The sequence below is a fragment of the Lethenteron reissneri genome, chromosome 45, assembly GCF_015708825.2.
Source record: "Lethenteron reissneri isolate LAM-NWPU_2019-01 chromosome 45, ASM1570882v1, whole genome shotgun sequence".
Taxonomy (NCBI): domain Eukaryota; kingdom Metazoa; phylum Chordata; class Hyperoartia; order Petromyzontiformes; family Petromyzontidae; genus Lethenteron; species Lethenteron reissneri.
Window position 1 is genome coordinate 356047 of NC_083823.1, and position 10332 is coordinate 366378.

Genomic DNA, 10332 nt, shown 5'->3' on the forward strand with positions numbered 1-10332 from the left:
AGGGGTGTACAACTCCTCTAAAGCAGTTTTGAGTGAAGATCTCATAGGTAGTGACTCAAGTTTCAATTTATTTGCAACAGCATTCCAGACCCTGGGGGCATCAATAGCAAAGGCCCTTCCTCCAGTATATGTACGGCAATAGGGAATATTAAGCTGGTAAATGAGTGTAGACCTTAGGTCAAATTTGTTCTTTGAAACAGAGACGAGATCCAGCAGGTAATCTGCAGATTTTTTTGCAAGTACATCATGAATAAATAAGATCTGGTGCACAAACCGTCGAACATTCAGAGATGTTAAGTTTGACCCAATGTAGAGATCACAGTGGTGAGTCCTATATGGGCAGTTCAATGCAAATCTTAAGGCCGAGTGATACATTGAGTCAAGCTTCTTCAGTACAGTACTTGGGGCTGATTTATACACAATGTCACAGTAATCAAGTAGAGGCAGTACGGTAGCTTTAATCAATTCCAAACGGAACATAGGAGGGAAGCAGTGCTTGTGTCGATATAGAAAACCAATTTTAATTTTTGTCTTTTTCCCAATATAATCAATGTGATCTTCAAAATTCAGTTTTGAATCCAGGATGACCCCAAGATACTTAAAGATCTTGACTTGCTCTATTTGATCATTATTTAAGGTATGTAATTGGGGAAAAATAACTTCCCGCTTTAGTCCTGGTGAGAAGCATAGCACCTTGGTTTTGGCAGGATTTAGGACTAGTTTAAGAGCAACTAGCTGATGTTGTAGTTTGTTGAAATCACTCTGGAGCTTAGCAATCACGTCATCCGGAGAGCGGCCAGCAGTAATTAGTACCGTGTCATCTGCAAAAAGATTTACCCTGGAATAATCCAGTTCAGTGCCCAAGTCATTTACATAAAGATAAAACAAGAGGGGGCCGAGAATGGAACCCTGTGGAACCCCTTTTGTTATCTTAACACTGTTTGACCTCCAACCATCTGTGAATACAGTTTGGGTGCGAGAAAAGAGGTAATTTTTTTAACCATTTTACTGTGTTTTCGGAAAAACCGAGGCAACTTATTTTACTAAGCAGGATGTTGTGGTCTACTGTATCAAAAGCTTTGGACAAGTCAAGAAAAAGACAGGCGCAGTACTGCTTATTATCAAGGCTACTGTAAATGTGATTCAGAGAGTCTAATGCAGCAGATGTGGTGCTGTATTTTTTTCGGAACCCAGATTGTTTTAGATGTAATAGATTGTTGGCGGACAGGAAACTGTTAATTTGGTAGGTCAATAATTTTTCAAAAATTTTCATCAACGGGGACAAAATTGAGATAGGTCGGTAGTTATTTGGATCATCTTTAGGGCCCCCTTTGTGAAGTGGACGAACATAGGAATGTTTCCATTCTAGAGGAACTGATGCTTCTTTGATGGACAGGTTGAAAATATGGGCTATAGGTTTGTATATTAGGTGACCAACAGTTAGTAGAGCAAAGACGGGAATACTATCTGCTCCGGTAGAGGAGGACCCTTTGAGGTAGGACAGTTGTTTCAGAACATTACTTTCGTGGATTGGCTGAAAACTAAATTCGCTTAATGTTTGGACAGGAGTGTAGGAATTTGCATGAGCAGGGGTGACTCCCAATACATTATCAAATAGGGTACCAGCTTCAGAAAAATGAAGGTTAAAATTGTCAACTATTTTTTGGGGATCTGAAAAATATTCCCCATTTCGGTTAAGCTGAACGGGCAGATGATCTGTTTTGGATGCCTTTTCGATACATTTGATTGTTTTCCAGAAAATCCTGGCATTTCCATGAGATTCAAGGAGAGTGGAAGAGAAGTAGTTATTTTTTGCATGCCGTATTTTTTTGACGCATCTATTCCTTAAAATCCTGTATTCTAGCCAGTCATTGACCAAATTACTTTTCTGAGCACATGCCCAAGCCTTGTCCCTAGTTTTCATGAGCTTTGTAATTACAGCACACCCCACTGAGACGTGTCACACAGAGTGCGCGCGTTGCGGCTCGCAATGCATGTAGAAGGTGTGCCCTGTTTAAGACAAAGGAATCTGTATCGCCCACTGAATGATATTCGTACACCGCCTACAATCGACGCATCACTCTTTGGTTCTTTCGGTAAAGTCACGCAGAAAGAAATTAAATTAAATAATAATAGAATACGACGTTTCGATTGCAACACAAGCAACCATCATCAGGTACAAATGAATGAGAAAACAAACCTCGTAAACTTGGAAATATAATGCGACACAACATAGAGAGTCGTCCAACACGACAGACAACACCCCACCTGGTTGATTACGTTCTTCCAAAGTTTGTTAAATTTAAGAGAGAGACAAAACATAGACACGGAGACACAGACAAGCAGAGAGAGACTCACACAGAGACACACAGAGAGACACACACAGAGACACACAGAGACTCACACAGAGACACAGAGAGAGACTCACACAGAGACACACACAGAGACACAGAGAGACACAGAGAGAGACTCACACAGAGACACGCAGAGAGACAGAGACACAGAGATAGACACACACAGACAGAGACTCACACAGAGACACACAGAGACACACACAGACAGACAAGCAGAGAGACATACACAGAGACACACAGAGAGGCACACACAGAGAGACACAGAGAAAGACACACAGAGACACACAGAAAGACGTATCTGTGTCGTGGTTCAAACTAGATTTGAAGCTTTCGTGACTACAGGAATCCATGCTCTTTGGTTCTGTCAGTAAAGTCACGTAGAAGGGAAATAATAAAATTAAACAAAAGATGTATATATCACGACGTTTCGATCGCAACACAACGACCGCTTGTGTTGCAATCGAAACGTCTTTATATATTATTGTATTTTATACCCACGTGACTTTACCGACAGAACCAAGAAGAGTGATCCCTGCAGTCACGAAAGCTTCGAATGAAGTTTGAATCGTTCTTCAGATCGCCCCCTCCCCGGGCTACGTCGTGCCACGGCAGTGGGTGGCGCTGTGCGGCATTAAAGGTTCCACCCGGAACCTTTTACTGCCGCCCCCCCTCCCCCCGCCGCAGTTTCCTCTCCACGCCGCCCGGAGCGGGCGACTGGGACCCGTCCGTTCGGGACTCCGTCGCCATGGCCGCCGCCTCCTCCTCCTCGTCGTCGCTGCCACGGCTCGCGACCCTCGACAGCGACTCGTACGCCGAGGTGACGCAGTACCGCGACCAGCACTTCAAGGTGAGGCTCGTTGGGGGAACAGAGGGGAGGAGGCGGCGGCGTCGCTGCCAAATGCAGCCCTCGCCGGGTCGGGAGAAGGCCAGGCCCGAGGCCTAGTGCGAGCGCCTTGCCTGCACACGCCACTGTACCATCATCATCATCATCACTGTTCGCTGTGGATGTTGAACTTCTTTCGCACCGCACGTGGTCAACCGTGCTAATCGGAGGGTGCGGGGGAAGGACAGCAAACTAAACAGAAACAAGTAGTTCTAAAGAAGGGAGTTCTCAATCGAGATGAATGACAATTGCATAGTTGAGGTGGCTTCCTAATATCTTGGCATGAGACATCTGGTGCTGTTTGCTGTTACCACCTTGATTACCGTCCCACGTGTGTGCCAATGCTTTGACTCTGTTCCTTGTGCCAAAAAGGGCAGCCGTACGGAGCAGGAGGAGCTTCTGAGGAGGAGCTGCACGCTGTACGTGGGGAACCTGTCGTTCTACACCACCGAGGAACAGATTCACGAGCTCTTCGTCAAATGCGGCGACATCAAGCGCATCATCATGGGCCTTGACAAGGTCAAGAGGACCTCCTGTGGGTTCTGCTTCGTCGAGTATCCTTTGGTCTATGAGGGCCGTCGCGTAATAGTATTGTACATTCATTTACTCAGAAACGTCTCGCTGACTCTTGAGTACGTTTTTTAGGAAGGCACTATTTGTACGTATGTTGAACTTCGGTCGTACCGTATGTAACCGGCCGTGCTAATGGAAGATGTGGGGGAAGGACAACAAACCAAATACAAAAAGTAGTTGTTAAGAAATGAGTCCCTCCAAGCGCCATACTCCAGAGCAGCTGCCCTCCCATGCGCTGCCTCAAGAGGGGATCTGCCGATATCCTGCAGCCAGGAAAGACGAGGATCTCTGCATTTCCCTGGCCTGTTCTCGCGAGTTTTTTTTTTATATATATAACACATCTTGAGATGCAATGGCATTTAGATGTATGATATATCCGGTGAAATATTGGGATTATGGTCAGAGGTATGGAGTCCGAACGGATTTATTGACTTCTCTGCAATTACTTTTTTTTTGTTTTGTGTATTTTTTTTATCTCGTTATTTATGGGGGTTTTTTTGCGAAGTAGTGGGGTTTTATTCTTTACTTAAAGCTTTCGTGACTGCAGAAATTCATATTCTTTAGGTCTTTCGGTAAAGGCACGTAGATATCTTTGGGTTTTATTTTCTTGTACGGAACTGGATAATTGATGTGCAGCGTTGTGGGATGCAATCGCATGAATGGCGCTCTATGAAATGAAATTATGATATACATTTCAGTTTATAGTCTTGGTTCTGAGGACGACCGCTTGTGTTGCGATCGAAACGTCGTGAATTATTTTATTTTATACCTATGTGACTTTACCGAAAGAACCAAAGAGTATTTACATTTCAGTTTATGTCGAGAAATTAAATTGGTTTGTGTTTATTCACAAATTTGCACAATGCACGGTTCTCTCGATCCCCAGTGCCACTGTGACTTGTGTGTGGCGAAGTAAAGCTCCAATGTCAGAAAACATTTTCACCTTCACTCGAGCCAAGGTACTACATCCGCTCGGATGCGGAGAACGCCCTACGTTACGTGAACGGCACGCGGCTGGATGACAGGATCATCCGAACGGACTGGGACGCGGGATTTAAGGAGGGCCGCCAGTTCGGCCGTGGCAAGAGTGGAGGCCAGGTGACTTGTTGGTGTTCTACTGCACTTGTAACAGTAAATCGATACAATTCTAACATTATGTATGTATGCATTGAACTGTGTATGTAAATATGTATGTCTTACGTTTTTGGCTGTTGAATAGAATAATATAGCTTACAAATGACACAGCACAGAGGAAGAATGGTATTACAAACCAGATATTGCCAATGAAACAGGAAATTCAATTGAGACTGCAAATTCCATTCGACTCGATTGATTTTAACACGTAATTATGTACAGTTTAATTAAATCTTAGGATTCGGGGCCACAATTCAATGTTCTTTTTTGCAGTTGCTGTCATAGAATATTTAGTGGTTGTGAGGTTCGCATACAGTATATGAAAATAAAATAAGAAATTCTCATGCACGATGCAATGCATGTGTCGTAACGATTATTTTAACCATTGAATAAATATTGCATGCCAAGCAAAGATGATTATTTAAGTTAATTGGCGTGGTCAGAAAAGTGTCAAGTTTCAATATGGCCTAAATGCTTTGTCCTCATCGAGTAGCGTTAATTATTTCCCACGGTGATGATTAATGGTGGACTTGTACCCATTTGGACAATAGCGTTAGCTCAGTAGAGGGCAGCAGAGTAACGTTGAAACATTCAATTTTCACATTTTGATAAACGTCACTGCTTTGTTTATATTTACACCTTTGGTCATGCTTTAAACAATTCTCCCACGTTTACCTGTTTAATGTGCGTGTGTGTGTGCGTGCGTGTGCGGTGATTGGTTTCAGGTACGAGACGAGTACCGGACAGACTATGACCTCGGCCGTGGTGGCTACGGGAAGATTGCCCAAGTGCAAACCATACAGGATCGCGGCGGCATGATTTTCTAGAGTTTGAAATTACAACAAACTACGCAAAGCATAAGTCAAGTAAACCAGGGGACACCAGAACATGTCAGGGCATGTATGCATACCTATGAATCAAACAAAATGAGGGCATTTTTAAAATTACATTTTTATTAAACTTCATGCGCTCAAATTTCGATTTAAAGCTTTCGTGACTGCAGGGATTCATCTTCTTGGTTCTTTCGGTAAAGTCACGTAGTAGGGAAGTAATAAAATAATAAAAATATAACATAATAAAACAATTCTCACGACGTTTCGGCCACAACGCAAGCAGCCGTCCTCAGGTGAAGAACATGTCTGTCGATAAGACAGAGTCTGAATGACACGTCCTAGGCTTGGAGCGTCTATTTAAGCTGTGAGGGAGGAGGAAGAGCGCCTTGACAAAAGAATTTGCATATGAAGAGGAATTTAGCATATTTATGGGAAATGCAGGAATGCGAATAGTGCTAATTGTGAAATGCGTGGGAGGTGGGCGGGGGGTTTTCAAAGTCATATTATGCCCATGCATTATGCAGGATTAGCAGCATCAAAGGGAGGGGGCAGGGGCAGCACCAACAAAGGGAAGGATGTGAATAGTATGCAGCTGCAGCAACCAAACAACCACGTAAAAAACTAAAGTATAAACTTTATAGTATCATCAGTATGCCAAATACACTCTCAATAAGCTGAGCTACCAACCGTAAGTAATACATTACAATTCTAGGTCGCAAAAAATATGATCTGCTTCCAGCTAAACTTTTTAAACTTTTTCCTTACATCACACGGGTCTATCCCACACTATATGCTGCCATAGACAAACCCAACACCAAATTGTATACTGTATTACTATACACTACCCTATGTCTTAGAATAATACATAGCCTAGGACGTGTCATTCAGACTCTGTCTTATCGACAGACATGTTCTTCACCTGAGGACGGCTGCTTGCGTTGTGGCCGAAACGTCGTGAGAGTTGTTTTATGTTTTATTTTTATTATTTTATTACTTCCCTACTACGTGACTACCGAAAGAACCAAGAAGATTCATGCGCTCAATTAAATTTCTTGAAAGTCCACACAATGTTCAAAGGTGATGTAATTTTTATTTTATTAAAATGTGTTTATTTGTTTAGGTTCTACATTGAAACATTGGTCCTGGCAGTCGACGATGAATGTGTAAAACACATTATGATAAACTTAGACGATTTTTATTACATATTAAACATCCTAGTTGGCCTTTGCAAAAATGACTCGCTCAGAATAATTGACCAAATAATCTGTAGATGTGGATAACTACAAAGACGTGCACATTTACACATGCACCGGTGAACAAGAGATCGAGAAGTTGAAGAAGCATCATCAGGGGGAGCAGCTTGATGCTGCACTGAGACACTGCACTATGAATCTGGCAGCCTGAGCTTGATTCCTGTCCATGGCTAACATCAGTGGCGAGTGGTATTGGAACAGGATTTTGGGCTGTAACCCCCTTTGCCAACCCTCACTGACCAGTTTGGTGAAGTACGGTCAAACAACCCCCCACATGACCAGCACAGTTGTGATGTCTTCAGCAGTGCATTGGCAGTCGCTGAACTTTTTTTCAATTACAGAATGGAGAATGCATGTGGATAATTGGCCATGTTTCCCAATATAACGTTGTGATTTAAATGGTAAAGGTGGAGAAGCATGAGCATCCCTTGTGCATACAGCCTGTGCAAGTGGTGCAGGGCAGCACCTGAATAACCTGCAGCCGTTGCTGCCAAGGGCAGGGCTTGATGCAGGGGTTCCCGGACTCCCTCACCATGGTACAGATATCCCGTGATTTACGAAAGGAATGCGTTCTTCAAAAAGACTCGTAATACAAAATTTCGTAAATCGCAACGACTTTTACCATTAACTTAAAACTAAAAATGATAGGTGTTTCGGACAGCCATTCAAACTGTACCCCGAACTCTACTCCTAACCTAAAAACACACCCCTATATATCTTTTCACAATACATAAATAATAACTAATAAGAAAACGATTGAATAATTTAAAGCAAAAATAACCTCTTCAGGGAACTCGCGCAAAAAATGTTGGAATGACTGGAAAGGCGATGTGGAGGCATCGCTGTGTCATTGAAGGGACACCATGACACCAGCAGATGGATGGCGCAGCCTTCCGGGTGCTTGTCTGATGATCTCGTGGCGCGTGCTGTGACATTTTGTTAATGCTGAAATTCGATTTCGTTAATTGAATAATATCCATAATGTGTCAAATGCGTTCAAGCTAAATTCCATAAAACGAATGCTCGTAAACCCAGGGATACCTGTACATTCTTCCGAGTTTACCCCCTTTAAAATAAAAATTTATCATGCTTAATTTCAAAACACGTCAAGTGGGACACTGAGACATGATTTATATCAATTTGAATCGGTACTAGATAACGTGGAATGTGTTTCGCTATCGAGGCGTGTGACACGCGCATCTATGTAATATGTATTTGAAAGAAGGTGAATCGGTAAACATGGAAAAACACCGCTGTGGTGGGTGGCCAAACCCTGGCCCAGGTGCTTCACGTTGCTGGCTCCTTACCTGGATAATCCAACCTGTCGGGTGCTTCAGAGGCTGAAGCAAATCTCTGCAGCCCATATTGGACCTGCGTTGACTATGCTCGCGTGCAGTGTGTAAATACAGAATGCGAGTTGTATTGATTTGTGTCCCTCTTCCACATTAAACATGTACAATTTTGTTAATTTCTGCATCGTGGTCAAACTGCATTATCGTTCTCAGAGGAACTGCTTTAGTACAAATGGTGTAAGGCTTCGGTTTGGGGTCTTAAGCGTTAGGAATGTTTTGGAATGTATCTGTTGTAGGCGTTTGCAGGTTTGATAAAAACACTTCTGTGATGGTTGAATTAGCTCGATTAAGGTTGTACTCGTGGGAAATGATGGGTCTATGAAGGTCCGTGAGTGTTAGAGACAGCCGATTGTTTTTGCAGATGATTGAGGCTCAGGCAATGTTGGACACGTTAACTCTGTGGGTTGAGGGTTTTTCCCTAACCATGCTTTACTGTGCTCGTCAATGCAGGGTTGGTGAAGGTATGGAGCAGAGAATGTTGGAGCATATCGCAGCACAGTGGATTTTGCTGCACTTCCCGGTGTTGTCCATGGCATATCCCACCCAGCAACAACCCTATGAAACCTGTCTTGTACACCGTAGTCGCTCCTGAGCACTATCCAGGCACGTTCTCGGTTGGCTTCCAAGATGTGGCAAGCTTTGGCTCATGTTATAATACTGCTGGATATCATGGCATTGTGTTCTCTGATACCAAGGTACTCCGCAAACCTGGATACCACCAAAGATTTGTCCATAAAGCCATCCAGATACACAAACATAGACATAACTTCAACCGAGAGGATGGTTTCAAATTGAGCAATCATTGGAAGGATGTAATTAACCAAGTTAAACTTTAGCTGCTTTATAGTTTTACAGTCATCCATATTCCCATTATTTTACTCCCAGCTTTATACACTACCATCACTCAGAAATTTGACGTACAGTGTTTTAATAGTGCCCCAATACTCACCCCTCCCCCCTCCCATAGCATTATGCCCAGGAGCCTCTATAGTATCCGCATCCCAATGCTCGGTCCGCTCTGGCTGCTTCACATTTCTCTTACACTTACCCTGATCTGTTAATCAGCTAATCCCCCTCCCCACCGACTCCTTGGCTCCTCCCCCTTCGCTTACCCCATATAATCGCGTGTCTCTAAACAGCTCTTTATTCACCACTGATTTTGCTGTGGCGTCTTCCACCTGAAGACGGAGGCTTGTGTTGCTTCCGAAACGTGATTTATTTAGTTTATTCATTTATTTAATTTATTTTTTACCTACGTGACTTTACCGAAAAAGCCAAAGAGTACTCGTATATGCTGTTTAGTCATACAGGAGGTAACGAGCTGTAGAGTGACCTGTCAAACAGACTTTAAACATATCACATTTGTCAATAACTGTCCGATAGCATACAATTATGCAGTGGGGCTTTATTTTTGTCAACACTTTAAAAATGTTGTTAACTAGTATGTTTCATCTTCTGCTCCATCCATTGTTACCTTTCATTCATAATGACTACGCATCTCTTAACGTCACAGAAAACGAACACAGATTTGGGGGGGTGGGATTGTCTTCCACGCAGATTGGAGATGAGAGTGATGGGAAGCCACTTCCACTTCACCGAAGCCTGTCGAAGACGCGTCTCTGTGCGGTCAATGTGGCATGTTGAACCGACCCGCGGTGCGTTGTTTAACGCGGCTGTAGCTCGCGTGCGTGTGGAGCCACCCCAGTTGGATCGGCGAGCTCCACTCGAGCGTTTTTCGCTTTGATTTGCGGGTTTTCACCATCCATGATTTCTTGGGGGGGGGGGGCGCGGGGGTCCAGGAAACGTCGGTAGATTGCTGCCTCTGAACCCTCATTAAAGGAGATCAGCAGTGAGTTCACGTGGTCGGGTATGGCCCCCATGGTGCAAAGATACGATTTGGAGCTGTCAACCTCACCAGCCCCTCCATAGCCCCACGCCCTGGTCCTCTCC

At 43.6% G+C, this 10332-nt stretch overlaps 1 protein-coding gene across 1 annotated transcript; it reads left to right on the plus strand.

Moving 5' to 3' along the window:
* Nucleotides 1–3043: 3043 nt before the first annotated feature.
* Nucleotides 3044–8498, plus strand: LOC133353843 (nuclear cap-binding protein subunit 2-like). Its single transcript, XM_061570282.1, has 4 exons — nt 3044–3201; nt 3610–3791; nt 4770–4908; nt 5670–8498. Exons 1-4 carry the CDS (start codon nt 3100–3102, stop codon nt 5769–5771), a joined length of 525 nt encoding a protein of 174 aa, XP_061426266.1. The 5' UTR covers nt 3044–3099; the 3' UTR covers nt 5772–8498.
* The last annotated feature ends 1834 nt before the right edge of the window (nt 8499–10332 follow it).